This window comes from Hyperolius riggenbachi, chromosome 9 (genome assembly GCF_040937935.1).
Source record: "Hyperolius riggenbachi isolate aHypRig1 chromosome 9, aHypRig1.pri, whole genome shotgun sequence".
NCBI lineage: Eukaryota > Metazoa > Chordata > Amphibia > Anura > Hyperoliidae > Hyperolius > Hyperolius riggenbachi.
In genome coordinates this window covers 11632158-11649627 of record NC_090654.1, presented here as the reverse complement: position 1 = coordinate 11649627, position 17470 = coordinate 11632158, and the positions used below count along the sequence as shown (strand labels likewise).

Sequence of the window (17470 nt, the reverse complement as noted above, 5' to 3'; positions counted from 1 at the left end):
ATAAGGACAGATAATCCATAAGACAAGTTTTTGTCTCTAGACTGTTGTGGGTTGTTGGTTCCTGTTTTGCTCTAGCTAGGAACACGAACTGGAGACACTGTTTATGTACAGACCTGGTAAATCCTGTAAATAAACGTGGTTTCAGGTATCCTGCCTCTGTGACTAATGAACACAACACCTATCTATCTTGACGCATGAATTATTTTACGTTCTGTTTTATCCCAGGGATTATCTCTCATTATAGTTGAGGTGAAAAATTAACTATCTTTTACACAGGAGGCTGAATGTGTCCCCAGTGTGGAGTCACATCTGAGCGCGGTCATGAATGCCCTGGTCCCTTAGACCCTTCATCTTAAAAATGCTCGGTTACCTCATCTTAGCTCCAGCGCAGCTGCCCGTGATCAGAGGGTGTCCAGTGGCTATATTGGTGATGTCACTGCCCATATACAGACATAGGCTGTCGATGCGCTCATGCTGCAGGCCCCCATATTGCACCATAAGCCTCCCCTTGCTTCCCACAGTGCTTACACCCACAGGCATAGGGGTAGAAACCTCCACCTCCTCCTTGGCACCAGAGGTGGGGAAGAGCCCCTTGTCCTAGACATGGACAAGGGCTTAGAGGTAGAAGGTCGGGTTTTATCGTCTCTCTTTTCCAGAGCCCCATGTTGAGGACTATGCAGACACGTACAGATCAGGAGAAGGGGGGAGGGTTCTAGATGATATTTTTTTTATAATTAGGCCATAGAAATGTAAATTTGCCTGGGATCCCTATACAGTAATATTATAGTGATCTCCCGCAAAAGCAGTGAAGTTTAGCCAGGTGTTTTCTGTTCCTCCCCGGCAGCAAATTCACTACTTTTGCCAGAGATCTCTAGATTTTAAGCTTACAAGAACAGGAACCTCTTCCAAGCATTTCTTATTCTGCTGTAATCTATCACATGAACCTATACCAGTATTGGTGATGCCTCGAACCACTTATCAGCTATGTCTGTTTTTGTATTTGTATTGCTGGATGTCCTGATTGTACCGAGATTTGAAGATTGTACTGAGTTTCGAACTTCTCATGTATCGATGCTCCAAGCTATTTTTTTTATACTAGGTACAGCACTATGGAAGATTTTGGCACTATATAAATAAAAAATAATAATCTATGTTCAGCTGTCATTAGGTAAGTATACATAATACATTATTTAAACACATAAAAAAAATCCTATCATAAATTAAAAATTATTTTTTTTTACTTGTTCCCACTATACTCTAAAGTCAGAATTCTGGAAAGGCCGCAAAGGTCATGGCCTTGGGTGCTGAAAAAAAACAGAAGAGTGGCAGAACTTGGGAGAGATAAGAGGCCACATATCAAAGTAAATCATCTCTCCTGGTCCTGCTTTGCTGTGCTCACAGCCTGAATTTCAGAGATCTGTGAGTTTTTCTTATTTCATGGTGTACAGTGATACAGTCACAGCTTGTTCTGCTGCATCTGCTGTGTCCTGATGATCCGGGAACATACAAGCTTAAGTGTTTAGTGCCAAAGTTGCAGAAAGCAGAACATCTGATCCGGTAAGAAGTTTTCCTGCACAGCACACATCCACTGGAATATCAGCTCCACCTTAAAGCTACAGCTGTCAAACACTAAAGCTGGCAAGCTGCTGTTAATGACCTGAGCCCCTTCCATTCCTTCTCTCCCCAACAGACTCATAAATCTTAAATGGAAAGAGATACATTCCCTGCCAGAGAAACATCCAGCAGCAGCCTCTATGCTAAAGCTTAATACCTTGCTGGCTCATTTTAATGTGACAGTCCTGCAGTAGTGTATTGTACCTTGGTAGTCATCAGTAAAAGAATCAGTAAGAAGTTGAGTCTTAAGCAGGCATGCTAATAAAAGCAGCATTTCAATATGCATGGGTGCATGGACAGAATGCTGTTGGTGGCAGCAAAGTACAAATCCAGCCCTTCTATTCTCCCTAAGATACCTAGCAAATTGTTGGGGATAACATGTATCGCCCGGATTTATCTCAATGGAGTTTATAGGCACAGATGTTCTGGCACCCTAGACTCCGCCCTCCATGAACCTACAACCTACAACCCCCCGCCAAACCGCACCCCAAGTGTGCTGGCTTAGCTGTCACTTCTCCCTTACATTCCTTGCCTAGCCTAGGTAGCTACAGATGCCCCTTAGTATTATGTATCTAGAAGTACCCTCAGTATTAAAGTAGATAGTGGTGACCCCGAATGAACGAGGGAGGGAAGCGCTCAGGTAGGGGAATGACAGAGTAACCAAGCAGCTCAGGGTGACCCAAACTACTAAGAATGTATAGGGGGATGAAAGGAACCAAAAAGCCCTCCTACTAAAAAAGGGTAGGGGAATGAGCCGCCTTTCCATCATCAGGCGCCTGTAGACACATGCCTACAGTGCCTTATGGTAAATCCGGCCCTGGGCTTTGCTATTAACCACAGATGTTATAGGTTTAGAGCCACTAAATTCAATGCAATTTTGTGAATCTGATTTGTCAAGATTTTGCGAAAGGGTCAGAGGTTCAGTGAAAATCTTGCAAGCACATCAGCAGTGATTACACTCAGCCCTATTGCTGACCCCATAATTCGGTACAAATGCCTGACTATATTTTAAGCTATAAGCATGCGTAGTTACTTAATTGCAAAGTATATTCACAGCAATAACACAAATAAGACAGAAGGCAGATAAAGAAATGGGAAGATGATCCGTGACATTCTGCCTGGGCAGGATTATTATAAACGCAGGAAATAAGGTAAATTGAGGGTGAGGGTGGCCAAGTAAACATATTTTGAAAAAATAATTAGGTGTACTATGAATATATTATGGAGAAAATGATACCTGACGCTGCGATTTCAATTATTGTATTGTGAGCGGCATTTGCGGGGAGAAGTCGCCCACCTGGCAGAACGCAGTCAAGGCAGATTTTGTGGACATAATTAGAAAATGAGTGTTTAGTTACCGCGCAGTGACTCACCAGCATAAATCTAATCCGGGGTACGTTTATGTGGTCCCCGCATCTCATCCTGGCGCCCCAGTGAGGCGTATTCTGCGCAGCGTAAATCGCACGCATTGCGCGTTACTTATCTTATACGCGGCAACATTCAGGGGATTTTGGGGTTCTAGCAACATTTAGCAAAATTCCTTTTATTTAAATATTTAATCCCAGGTTTAGAGATGACACACCAGATGATAATAATTAAATTGTTTTTGTTTTGTTTTGTTTTATTTATTTATTTATTTATTTATTTATTTATTTATTGTTGGGGAGATGGGGGGTGGGAAGGTTAAGGTGCTTTTTTTTTATTTCCTGTGACTTATACAACTATGTTTTCTATAAACATATTTTCATTCTTTGGACCTTTAGGCTGCTTTCACAGTAAGACGTTACAGGCGCACGTTAGAGCAGACAGTAACGCAGCCCACCCCACAGTAAGAGCTGGTCCACACTAGGTCCGGAAACGTATCCGTGGCTGCGTTTTTCAAACCTGATGAAAAACGGAGTCCCGGATACTAATGTTTAAAATAGCAGCCAGCCTCACCCAAGTAAAAAACGGATCCGTCTGCGTTTGCGGGGACCCGTTTTGAAAACCTGAACGGAAGGTCCGGATCTGCTGCATTTTCACGCAACGGATCAGGACCACGGATACACGCAGGGGTAGTGAAAGCAATGAGAAAACGCATCTCCAGCTCCACAGGCAAAAAACGGATGTGAAAACGGATAGCCTGAGCTTTATGATTGGCCCAAAAAATCCTCCCACTCCTTCCTAATGATAGAGACGTTTTCTGTCAGGGAAAAACCTGAACGGAAACTGATACAAAACTGATGCAAAACTGATGCACTTTCATCAGTTTGCAGTACGGTGGGTACTTCCCCTGATCCGGACTGCAGGGTCCGTCCTGCAACCGGGTCTAGTGTGGACCCAGCCTAATGAAAAATCAATGGGCTGTTCACAATGCACACATTGCGTTGGAGTGTAACGCTTCACGTTATTTTAAAGTGCTGCATGCTGTGCGTTATACGTGGCTAAGCCGCGTTAGACTGTTTGCACATGCTCAGTAGTATTGGAGGAGGAGGACTTCCCCTCCTCGGCCAGGCACATGGCTAATTAATATTCACTGCACGGTGTGACGTGCAGTGTTTAATTCCTGGAGCGCCGGCGGGACCACGTGATGCCGCATGCGTCCAAGAGTACGCATCACGGCATCACAGGACGTGTGAAGCGCCGCTCAACGCGGCTCAATGTAATGTCCAGCTACAACCACACTATGTGTTGCGTTAGGTGCACGTTATGCGACCTTAACGTAGCACCTAACGCAACGTCTTAGTGTGTAAGTAGCCTCAAACTACAGAATCTTTTGTTGGATTGAGTTTTCACTATGTTCTTTTTTTATCTATAAACAAAGTTACATTTATTTGAACCATTGTGTTAAATGTACAGTATATCTAATAGATTATTTCATTAAAGAGAACCAGAGATGAAGCAACCTCATGTATTTTACCTTATAAATCAGTGGGAACATGACAGTAAACACCTAATCTGCTCTTTGTTACATTGTTCTCTGTTTAATTTGCCTGTTATCACCTCTAAGATAAGAATCCCGACTAAGCAGTCGGTCTGGCTTTGCTACAGAATAATTATAGCTGAGACTGTGTTCTTTGCTGTCTTCAAGTCCAAGCCTGCCCCCTGCTGGCTGTGCTCAGGAATCATTATAGCTGAGTCATTATAGCAAAGTCAGACTCAATGCTCAGTCCGGGATTCTTATCTCAGCTAGATAACAGACACTTTTAGCAGTGAGGATGGAACCAGGGGCGGACATACGGCCGTGCAGGCCGTGCCGCCGCACGAGGGCCCCTGAAGTTCCGTTTTCTTCAGGGGCCCATTAAGTATTTTTTTTTTTTTTTTATATTTTTTTTTTTTTATTATTTTATTCCCGGGGGGCCCCCCGACTCCTATACTCCCTCCCTTCCTCACCTCGGGGGGCCCCCTCCCGATATACGCGGCGGGAGAGCGAGCGAGCGGCAAATGCAGGAAGGGCTCTCCAGGCATCCGCTAGAGGCCCAGCCGCTTGGTCTCCAATATGTCTCCAGTTGGAGACATATTGGAGACTCAGCGGCTGGGCCTCTAGCGGATGCCTGGAGAGCCCTTCCTGCATTTGCCGCTCGCTCTCCCGCCGCGCATATCGGGAGGGGGCCCCCCGAGGTGAGGAAGGAAGGAAGGGAGGGAGGGAGGATAGGAGTCGGGCCCCCCACCCGGATAGCTACCCACCCGGCTACCTAACCACCTACCCACCCGGCTACCTACCTACCCACCCACCAGGCTTCCTACCTACCCACCCGACTACCTAACCACCCACCAGGCTTCCTACCTACCTACCCACCCGGCTACCTACCCACCCACCAGGCTTCCTACCTAACCACCCACCCAACTACCTAACCACCCACCCGGCTACCTACCCACCCGGCTACCTACCCACCCACCAGGCTTCCTACCTAACCACCCACCCAACTACCTAACCACCCACCCGGCTACCTACCCACCCGGCTACCTACCCACCCGGCTACCTACCTACCTACCCGGCTACCTACCTAACCACCCACCCGGCTACCTACCTAACCACCCACCCGGCTACCTACCTAACCACCCACCCGGCTACCTACCGGGCTAGTTACCAACCCACCCACCAGGCTGGGGGCTACCCACCCACCCGGCTACCCGGCTACCTACCTAACCACCCACCCGGCTACCTACCTAACCACCCACCTGGCTACCTACCTAACCACCCACCTGGCTACCTACCGGGCTAGTTACCAACCCACCCACCAGGCTACCTACCCACCCACCAGGCTACCTACCTACCCACCCACCAGGCTACCTACCCACCCACCAGGCTTCCTACCTACCCACCCGGCTACCTACCTACCCACCAGGCTACCTACCCACCCACCAGGCTACCTACCTACCCACCCACCAGGCTACCTACCCACCCACCAGGCTTCCTACCTACCCACCCGGCTACCTACCTACCCACCCGGCTACCTACCCACCCACCAGGCTTCCTACCTACCCACCCGGCTACCTACCTAACCACCCACCCGGCTACCTACCTACCCACCCACCCGGCTACCCACCCACCAGGCTTCCTACCTAACCACCCACCCGGCTACCTACCTAACCACCCACCCGGCTACCTACCGGGCTAGTTACCAACCCACCCACCAGGCTACCTACCCACCCACCCGGCTACCCACGCACCCACCAGGCTACCTACCTACCCACCCACCGGGCTACCTACCTACCGGGCTAGTTACCCACCCACCCACCAGGCTACCTACCCACCCGGCTACCTACCCACCCACCCACCAGGCTACCTACCCACCCACCCACCAGGCTACCAACCCACCCACTCACCCACCCACCCACCAGGCTACCAACCCACCCACCCACTCACCCACCCACTAGGCTACCTATCCACCCAACCACCCATGGGAGCTGCGCGCCGGATGGAGGCTGGGACAGGAGGTCTGCTGCTGCAGGTGAGTAAATGTTTTTGTTTTATTTATATTAGCAGGTGTATGTTCTGGGCAGGTCTGCCACATGATTGCACGTATTTTCTTCGCAAATCTGCCGACATGATTGCATGTATTTTCTGGGCATATCTGCCGACATGATTGCACGTATTTTCTGGGCATATCTGCCGACTTGTTTGCACGTATTTTCTGGGCATATCTGCCGACTTGATTGCATGTATTTTCTGGGCATATCTGCCGACTTGTTTGCACGTATTTTCTGGGCATATCTGCCGACTTGATTGCACGTATTTTCTGGGCATATCTGCCGACTTGATTGCACGTATTTTCTGGGCATATCTGCCGACTTGATTGCACATATTTTCTGGGCATATCTGCCGACATGATTGCACGTATTTTCTGGGCATATCTGCCGACATGATTGCACGTATTTTCTGGGCATATATGTGTATTTTCTTGAGAAAACCTGCACAATTATGTGAATTTTCTGGGGAAAGGGTCACCAAAACTTGGGCCCACTGTCTTTGCGTTGCACTTTTCAAGGGAACCTGAGGTGAGAATAATATTGAGGCTGCCATATTTCTCTCCTTTTAAGCAATACCAGTTGCCTGGCTGCCGTGCTGGTCCTCTGCCTCTTATTCTTTCAACCATAGACCCTGAACAAGCATGCAGCAGGTCAGGGGTTTCTGACAATATTGTCAGAACTGAGAAGATTAGCTGCATGCTTGTTGCTGGTGTAATTCAGTTTATTACTGCAGCCAAATAGATCAGCAGGGCCGCCAGGCAACTAGTATTGTTTAAAAGGAAATAAACCCTCACCCCGGGTTCGCTTTAAGTTACAGTTAGCTCCGCCCTCATCCGGTCATTGCCACGCCCATTTTTTTTGCCGCGGCGCTACGCGCCGCAGGTTCTATCCACTAAGGTTGTAGCCACGCCCATATTTTGGCGCGGTCATAGGGGGCCCACAATTACAATTTTGCACAGGGGCCCACTGCTGGCTGTGTCCGCCACTGGATGGAACAGAGAGCATGGTAAATGTTTTCTCTAATGTTCCCACTGATTTCTATGGTAAAATACACAAGGGTGCTTCGTCTCTGGTTCACTTTAAGCCTACCATACCCCATTACATTTTCAAAGCAATCAACCTGATTTTTTCCAGCACATTTGATCAGATCTTTACATGGGGAGAAAAAAACAGGAATATTGTTTTTTTTTTTTTTTTTTAATCTAGATAATTTTTTTTTCATTGTAACATGCGCACGCCCCAGCTTGTAAGGACTGTGGCCTTGTTCACCTGATAATGACTCAGCAGGGGCATTGGGCCTCTTTAAAAAGCGCAGCTGAACTGCCTTTTTGTAGAGCTGCTGGCCACAAGCGCTATTTCGTAAAACACCGCATTGGTCAGATTTGTCACATGGGTGCCTTACCCAGCGACAAAAACTGTCCCATCTCACATCTGAGGATGGTAACCACTGTTCTCAGATTCCATTCCGGGAGGGGGGCTGTCCACTGCCGATGCACAGGAGCAGCGGACAGGTGGTGAATGTGGAAGAGAGACCGTACTCCAGCCACACACAGAAATGTTGCTGCCGGTTGCCGCAGTTCCGTTGATCCGTCCTGCTGTGTCCTCTGTTTATAAGGTTACATTTTGGCTCCGGTAACTTTAATCATCTGAGATTAATCAATACCCATTCTGCAATTAAAATGATTAGCAGTTATTAGATACGGGTGCCGCTGGCTTTATCCACCAATTACCGACCTGCTGGCGAGGGAAGTGAGTCTTGGGAAATATTTATCACGTTAATGCAGCGCCCTGTGACTATGGTGAGTATCGAGCACCTGTCATCGCTGAGCTTCTCATCCTCCGGCTCAGAATATGCAGCTGCTTCAGATGCTAAATGTTTTCTCCAATCAAAACTAAACGTTTACCCTCCGTCTGAACAAAACAGAGTTACTGAAGCCAAATTAAATCTCTACACCCCCAGCCTTGCTGCCAGATCTCTACTAGAAACAAACAAAAACAAAACTCAAAGTAAAGTGCGATTTTTTTCTAAAGTTGAAGTCATGTGACAAGAAGCGCTCAGATAATTCCGGCTTGTGTGCAAAATGAATGCAAAGTGTATGCTGCTTGATTCAGGTCAACCAGATGCACTTCTTTACCATTCTTTCTTAGGGCCCGTTTCTACTAAGTGCGAATCTGTAATGCGACTAATCACATTGAAACTGTGGCCCAATTCCAAGTAGCATACAATTTGCATGATATTTGCACGCAATATGGAATTATTACCATCTTATTGGCTATCTCTGATCCTTTATTACAGCGGAACTGAACTCAGAATTTCCTCTCTGCTCTAAAAGAAATAGCATAATATCCTTCAAAGTAAAACATTTCTTTGTCACAGCTGATACAAATCCTGCAATAAATATGAAGTGTGTCTACTTCCTGCTTTCATGGAAACAGACATAGGGTTAAAAGCCTGTGCTTTCAAATGAGCTTATCGTAGTCATGTCACACAGGTGAGAGATCAAATTACAACTTGTGATTATTATACACAGATGAGGGGGTATTAGACAGGCTAAACTCTCTAAATACATACAGGGTACATTTATGTTATGTTTTCTTTGTGTCCGGTGCAAGAGTTTAGGTCCACTTTACACAAAAGCAATGTATACAAACCAGAATTAGTTATGGAATACTGGCCTTGAAAGATAGGTATTCATTTCCATAATTCAACATACTAATAAATAATACATAATAATAAGTTTTCCTTCTTTCCTGTGCAAGAGTTCAGGTCCACTTTAAGATATGATGATGATAAGCTTTGCGTGTGATTGGTAAATATCACTGGTATAGCATTCATTTCACTTTTCCTTTAATGCTACTACTACTAGGTTTACACTCAGTCCATGTTCACAGTGCACATGTGGCATCGTGTTTTTTGTAAGAAGTTTTAAATCAGGATGATACCATTTATTGGCTAACTACAAATGAATAAGAATAAACAAGCTTTCGGCCTTGCAGCCTTCGTCAGGTTTATATCCTGTTAGTTTGCAAGCTGGTGGTACAGACAGCTTATATACATGCAACATCAAAAGGAAAAACAGATATTTTTTTCAAGCATAAATACATCATTAAGATGCCTTAATACAAACAGACCATCTAAATGGGGTAAGATAAGGATCCTTGTTTACTTTATTGCTCACAGACCTGGTATTAGGATTGACCCAGAGGTCAATCCTAATACCAAATTACAGGGGGACCCCACAAAAGGCTACAGGATGGCACTTAATAGGATGGTTAACAGATTGCCTGCAAACATCAGACTACATGTAAGGACCCTTATCCCTGAAGAGCCTAGAACAGCCTGCTTTTACATGCTTCCCAAGATCCACAAAGAGGGAAACCCAGGCAGGCCCATAATCTCAGGGAGCGGAACTCTTACAGAGAACATCTCAGGGTGGCTGGAAAACATTTTGAAACCTCTTGTCTGTAAAAGACCCAGCTACTTACAGGATACCACCCACCTCCTGAACAAACTGTCAGCCATCGGCCCAGTACCTGAGGGAACCATACTGGCCACGATGGACGTGGAGTCCCTGTACACGAACATTCCCCATGATGATGGTATTGCGGCCTGCCGTAAATATCTTCAGGGTCAGGGCATACCTGTAAAGCCTATTACTGGACTGATCAAATTCATTCTCACTCATAATTATTTCACTTTTGGACAGGACCTCTATTTACAGCAGATAGGCGTGGCAATGGGTTCGCGATTCGCTCCACAGTATGCAAATCTATTCATGGCCAAAATCGAAGAGGAATACCTCAATGCATGTGGCATAAAACCCTTGGCCTACTTCCGCTTCATTGATGATATTTTAATCATCTGGTCCGCAAGTGAGGATGATCTTCTCTAGTTCCACAGAAACTTCAATGCCTTCCATCCTACAATCAAATTGAAACTTACCTACTCTCACACAGAGATTAACTTTCTGGACACCACCATATACATCAGGGGTAACAACATACAAACCTCTGTGTATCGCAAACCTACAGACCGTCCCACATACCTAAGATATGACAGTTTTCATCCCAAGCACATTAAGAACTCTATAATTTACAGCCAAGCTATAAGGTACAACCGGATTTGTTCTGACAGGATGGACAGAGACAAGCACCTGGATCACCTTAAGAACACTTTCATTAAACAAGGTTACAGTCCTCCCATGGCTGAGGCCCAAATCAGGAAAGCCAGCAACATCCCCAGGACTGAACTCCTGAAATATAAGCAAAACCAGAAAGAGGAACGTGTCCCTTTGGTTGTCACCTACAACCCACACCTGGAAATCTTAAAGAGAACCAGAGATGAAGCACCCTCATGTATTTTACCTTATAAATCAGTGGGAACATGACAGTAAACACCTAATCTGCTCTTTGTTACATTGTTCTCTGTTTAATTTGCCTGTTATCACCTCTAAGATAAGAATCCCGACTAAGCAGTCGGTCTGGCTTTGCTACAGAAAGATTATAGCTGAGACTGTGTTCTTTTGTGTCTTTTCAAGTCCAAGCCTGCCCCCTGCTGGCTTTGCTCAGAAATCATTATAGCTGAGTCATTATAGCAAAGCCAAACTCAATGCTCAGTCCCGGATTCTTATCTCAGCTAGATAACAGACACTTTTAGCAGTGAGGATGGAACAGAGAGCAGGGTAGGTGTTTTCTCTAATGTTCCCACTGATTTCTATGGTAAAATACATGAGGGTGCTTCGTCTCTGGTTCACTTTAAGGAGGATTGCTAAGGAACTTCATCCCATTTTACACAAGGATCACAGACTGAGAACGATATTCCCTAAACCTCCACTCTTGTCATATCGGCAACCACACAATCTAAAACAGATGATTGTCAGGAGCTCTTTGAATAGGCCTCAACAAAACGGAACATCACCCTGCCGACAAAAAATATGTGGGACCTGCAGACACATTTACTCCACTGACAGGTTAACAATACCAGGTTCACAACAGGAGTACAGAATACAAGGTAAATTTTCTTGTGGGTCCACCAATCTGGTATATCTGATCATGTGTGCTAAATGCCCCAATGTTATGTACGTGGAAGAAACTGGACAAACACTGCGCAAACGTATGAATGGACACAGGCACACTATTAATGATACCAAATCTGGACTCCCAGTTGCTACACACTTTCGGTCCAACGGACACAGCATGGATGATCTTCGTGTCACTGCCCTGAAGGGCGGCTTCAAAACGTCAAATGACCGATTAATAGCAGAAACAAAATTTATAAATTGTTTCAAAGCTGTGCAGAAGGGTCTGAATAAGGACAACAACTTTCTATATTGGTATGAGATTGATGATATATGAACTGTCTCAGCCACCCTAGCTGAACTTGTGAACTAAGAATTTACGATACCTCTGGGTCAATCCTAATACCAGGTCTGTGAGCAATAAAGTAAACAAGGATCCTTATCTTACCCCATTTAGATGGTCTGTTTGTATTAAGGCATCTTAATGATGTATTTATGCTTGAAAAAAATATCTGTTTTTCCTTTTGATGTTGCATGTATATAAGCTGTCTGTACCACCAGCTTGCAAACTAACAGGATATAAACCTGACGAAGGCTGCAAGGCCGAAAGCTTGTTTATTCTTATTCATTTGTAGTTAGCCAATAAATGGTATCATCCTGATTTAAAACTTCTTGCTTTTACTGATGGCTAACACGGTACAATACCCTACTGCTACTACTGTGTTTCTTGTGTAACAGGAATGCAATGGAAAGGAAAACAAGTCATACCGTATTTTATGCGCGTATTGTGAACTGTGAAGCATACAGTCAATGAAAAGTATGCTTCACTGTACCTGTTAGCATGCGGGTTTAGCAGTAATGCACTGCATGCAGTGTGTTACCATACCGCAACCCGTTTTACCGCAACGTACCCGCCGCACTGCGAACATTGCATAGGGGGTGCATTACACTGGGACTCACTTACCAAGAAAGGTTAGACAAACGGGGCTTATTTAGCTTGGAAAAACGGCGACTGAGAGGTGACCTGATTACCGTGTATAAATACAGTACATTAGAGGGCAATACAAAAGCTTGGCAGATTAACATTTGTCCCTAGGGTTGTAAAAGGTACAAGGGGTCATGATCTGCGTATGGAGGAAAAAAGTTTTTGCCATTTAGGAAGAGGTCCTTCACAGTAAGTCCTGGAACCCACTAGCAGTACATAACTAAGCCATTCAAGCCATTGTGATGTGAAAAGCTCTTGCTAATGTAATGCTATGGGTGTGATCCCACTAGAAGGATGTCATTTTATAAAAATCCCTCATAGCATTGAATTAGCAAGAGCTTTTTCAAATGACTAGCGACTAGAAATCGCTGCAAGTGGGTTTGAGCCCTAAGAGTGGTGAAAATGTGGACCATCTTACCTCAGGGAGTAGTTATGGCAAACTCTATATCTGCATGTAAAGGGGTTTAGATGCTTTCCTTGCATTGACGGGCATCAACGGCTACAATTACTAGGTAATGCCCTCTGGTGTTGATCCAGGGATTTATCTGACTGCCATCTGGAGTCAGGAAGGAATGTTTCTTTTTTAAAGGAGCCCAAATTAATATGAAAATCAGGGGCAGCTGGCATGCATGGTGAGCTGTCCTGATGCTCACCGCTCCCCCCGTTCTCCTTTCTGGCCCTCTGCTGCCTCTAATTGCCCTCTGGCACCCTCTTCTGGGTCAGGCATCACTGCGCCTGCCTTGGCCTGGATGCACATGTCCTATATCGTGCAACCATGGCCGCATGACATCACGATGACAGCGAAGGGGCAGATTGGAGAATGGGGGGAGCGATGAGCCTCAGGACAGCTCACCATATATGCCTGCTCCCCCCGTTTGTCATATTATTTTGGGCTCTGGTATCCTTTAAAGAGAATCTGTATTGTTAAAATCGCACAAAAGTAAACATACCACTGCATTAGGGGACATCTCCTATTACCCTCTGTCACAATATCGCCGCTCCCCGCCGCATTAAAAGTAGTCAAAAACAGTTTTAAAAAGTTTGTTTATAAACAAACAAAATTGCCACCAAAACAGGAAGTAGGTTGATGTACATAGAAAATACATCCATACACAAGCAGGCTGTATACAGCCTTCCTTTTGAATCTCAAGAGATCATTTGTGTGTTTCTGTCCCCCTGCAGCTTTTACCCACTGAAGAGTTACAGGCTGTGAGGCTGATTGTTTCTTCCTGCAGACAGCTCTGCCTCTGTCTGTAATTCCTCAATATGTGAAAGCCCAGCCAGCTCAGAGGACGATTTATCCAGCCTGTAAAAGATAAGAGAGCAGAGAGAAGCTGCCCTAATCTAAATAACACATAGGCAGTGTGCATAGAGGGGGGCCTGGAGGGGGGAGATGCATCACAGAACCACAACACTGAAGAACTTGGCAGCCTTCCAGACACAGGGCGACAAGTCAGACAGGGGAAAGATACGCTGATTTATTACAGAGACGGTGATAGTAGAAAGTGCTGCAGTAAGCCAGAGCACATTAGAATAGGTTTAGGAACTTGTAGGATGGTAGAAAACAGGATTACATTTTTGTTACAGAGTCTCTTTAAGGCTAATTGTCCCAGACCTTGTAAGGTTATCCATCTTCCTCTGAATCAACTAGGATGAGGTTCAGGACAGTGATTTTTTTCCTGGTTAAACTTGAAGAACAGATGCCTGTGTTCAACTAAACTATGTTACTAAGTACCGTATTTTTCGGACTATAAGACGCACTTTTTCTTCCCCAAAAGTGGGAGGGAAAAGTCAGTGCGCCTTATGGTCCGAATACTAGATATTTGGCCCATCCCCACTGACTTCCTCGTCCTACCCACAACTTTAACAGTATGGGCAGAGGCTAAGTATTGTGATGTAAGTCACTGAGTTCTGTCTGCGGCCCCATTAAGCAGGTTTTACCTTCCTGCCCGCTGTCTACTTGCTGCCGGGAGCCGTCCGGTATCTCTCCTGTCATGGTGCGGATTGCGGGGATTGCTGACGTTGCGTGTTCTGGGAGGACTTTTCCCAAATCTTCATGACTGAATGGAGGGGCTGCTGGTCACGGTGGTCCTGCCGCTGCCTACCCAGGCTTGTTCTGTTGGCGGAGGAGGCGGTGCGGGAAGTGTCCTCCTCGAAGCGGCTGATGGGAAGCGCTGTCGGGTCCCGGGATTTCGTGCCGCTACCACCTACTCTACCGAGACAGGAGTCTCTTCTCATCATGGGGGTGGCAGCGGCGATCCCAGTAGCGCTGTGCCTTCTTCAGCTGGCGGAGGAGGCGGGGCGTGAAGTGTTCTCCCCGAAGCTGCTAATGGGAGGAGCTGCCGAGTCCCGGGCTGTCATGCGGCTTCCTCCTTCCCGTACGTGGGACGCGGCGGTGCTAGTAACACTGGACGGGCTTGTTTGGAAGAGCCAGGAAGGAAGAGGCGGCTGGTGCAAATAGCGTGCACGGAGGAGCTGTTTGGCCCCGGACTGCAGTGCCGCTATCCCCTCCTGCACATAGAGAGACTGTTGGAAGCCCGGAGCAGCCCGGAGCTCTGCCTATTCACCAGAGCCATACTGCTGTAGCACCATGGGAGGGCGATGGTCTACACCACCTCTGCTACATGGCTGCCTCCACCTTTCAGATCCACCATGATGACCATCCTGCGAGATTAAGAAAGCGACTACGTGAATGGGGTGGGGGGTGGCTGCAGATTGATGTAACTGTGGGGGGGGGGGCTATTAATGTGTATTACTGTAACTGAGGTTACAGTAAAACTGAGGTTGCAGATTGATTTAATACCACTGTATCACTGGGGGTATCACTGTATCTGGGGTTGGGGCCAGGGGATTATTGTATTTGGATTATATTACTGTAAGGAGGGGATATTACGGTAACTGGGGGGTATAACTGACAAAGGAGGTATTACTATAACTAGGGGGGTGTTACTATAACTGGGGAGAAGATCTTACTGTAACTGAGAAGGAAAAGGAATTGCGCAAGTTGGGGGTAGTACTGAAAATGGTGGGTATTACTGTAACTATGGAGGTATTACTGTAGTTTGGGGATAGAAGCTCCACAAGATGCCTTGCACCATGGACGTACCTAGGTTTAGTATATATATATTTTTTTCCTGGTTTTTGTCCTCTAAACCTAGGTGCGTCTTATGGTCCGGAGCGTCTTATGGTTCGAAAAATACGGTACCTCCCTGCCAGGTTTCCTGAAGTCTGGTGTCCGGTGTGTGGCTCTGTCCCCCCAGCACAATATGTCATCAGCGCTTTTCTGTTTGAAGATAGAGAAGCACCTACGACCTCTTGTGCTAGGGGTTGGAGCTACATGCCAGAAGCTGGTGGAAATGAGCCTTGGGAGAACCAGTAACTATGTAGTGAAAACTTTTTTTTTTTATTTACAGGTTAAAAAAGAAAAAGCAAATGGGAAACTCCCGAATCATCAGCAGTCAATTGTACAGCGTTTCCAAAGTGGCCTGAAAATGCACATAGGATAGCTGCACAACACACTTGCATGGTTCCAAGCGATCCCCCGTGGGCCCCAGGCGGTCAGGCCTAAGAAACAGAAGTGATTTGGCAAACCTTGGATGAGTTATTTTAACATCTGTTGCTATTTAGTGGCCATTGTTTGTGGTTCTCTCTCCTGGGACATATCCGGACATAGTTAGGGGGATATCTAGGGTGATCTGAAGGCCCTTTCAGAAAGAGAACACAGGAGCCCTGTATACTGGATTAGATAACTACACCAGATGCACTGTATGTATATAGATGAAGTAGAGAATAGTGATGAGCACAAATTTCGCATAATCATAATTTTACATAGTAATTTGCAATTATTGTATACCAGCTGATGGCCTGGCATTGCCCGGGTATGTATTTGGTGTTGGCTCTGCCCACTTTTTCTAATCCTAACACACAAACACTCAATTACTCAATGACCAAACAAATCTGATTGGCTGTTTGTGGCCCCACCCCTTTTCTGAATTTGAACCCCAGTCACCCAATGACCAACTGTACCAGGTTTTAGGCCTGTGCCATTAACAGTGTAAGAATGGCAGCAATTATACATTCCCCATGAAAATCAATAGGTGAATTTTGATTGGCTGCTGTAGGCTCCACCCATTTTTCCTGGATATTAACCCCAGTCACCCAGTAAGCAATTGTGCAAAGTTTGAGAACCCTGCAATTAGCAGTGTAAGAATGGCTGCAGTTTACATTTTCCCAGTGAAATTTGTATTTGTCTCCACCCACTTTTTGGTTATGGGAATAAAAAGTATCCTATACTTTATTCCAGGTAATGTACTATGTGTGTGCCAAATTTCATTCAAATCCGTTGTCCAAATCCAAAGTTAGGTCTGACTCACTAAATAAAAGTATAGGGGTCGTCTTATACACGAGTCACAGGCCACACTGAGCACACTGAGTAATGTGTGTACTAATAGTGACATTCCCATTTGCAGCAATGTACCCAGTGGTAAGTGACACTTTGAGGAAAGGAAATGCCAAGAAAACACAGGTGTGAAAGCCCTGGCCACAGCAATTACCAAGGAAAGGGGCAGTGGGGGGTGGGAAGATTCTGGGCTGCATAAAAGGGAGTGAATAATTGCAGCACTTGGGGGCCTGGAGGAGGTATTGGCTGCGCTTAAGGGACAGGAGGGGTTAATGGCTGCAATACTGTACGCAGTACAGTCATTAACCGCTCCTGGTCCCCAAGTGCAGCTATTAACTTTGCTGGGTAGACTAATACACAAGTCAATAAAAAGTCCTGCTTAAAGGGACTCAGAGCTGAAATAAATAAAACGTTTTATACATACCTGGGGCTTTCTCCGTGGGAGCGAGCGGATGGGGATGGAGTAAGCCCCAGGTATGTATAAAACTTTTTATTTATTTC

At 45.9% G+C, this 17470-nt stretch overlaps 1 protein-coding gene across 1 annotated transcript in view; it reads right to left on the bottom strand.

The window, feature by feature from the left end:
* Positions 1–366: 366 nt before the first annotated feature.
* The window catches only part of LOC137532430 (E3 ubiquitin/ISG15 ligase TRIM25-like), a 93622-nt gene continuing 76518 nt past the window's right edge, over positions 367–17470 (bottom strand). The window contains exon 4 of the mRNA XM_068252912.1: positions 367–597. Coding sequence (XP_068109013.1) covers positions 367–597 — 231 coding nt within the window. The remainder of the gene's footprint in view (positions 598–17470) is intronic.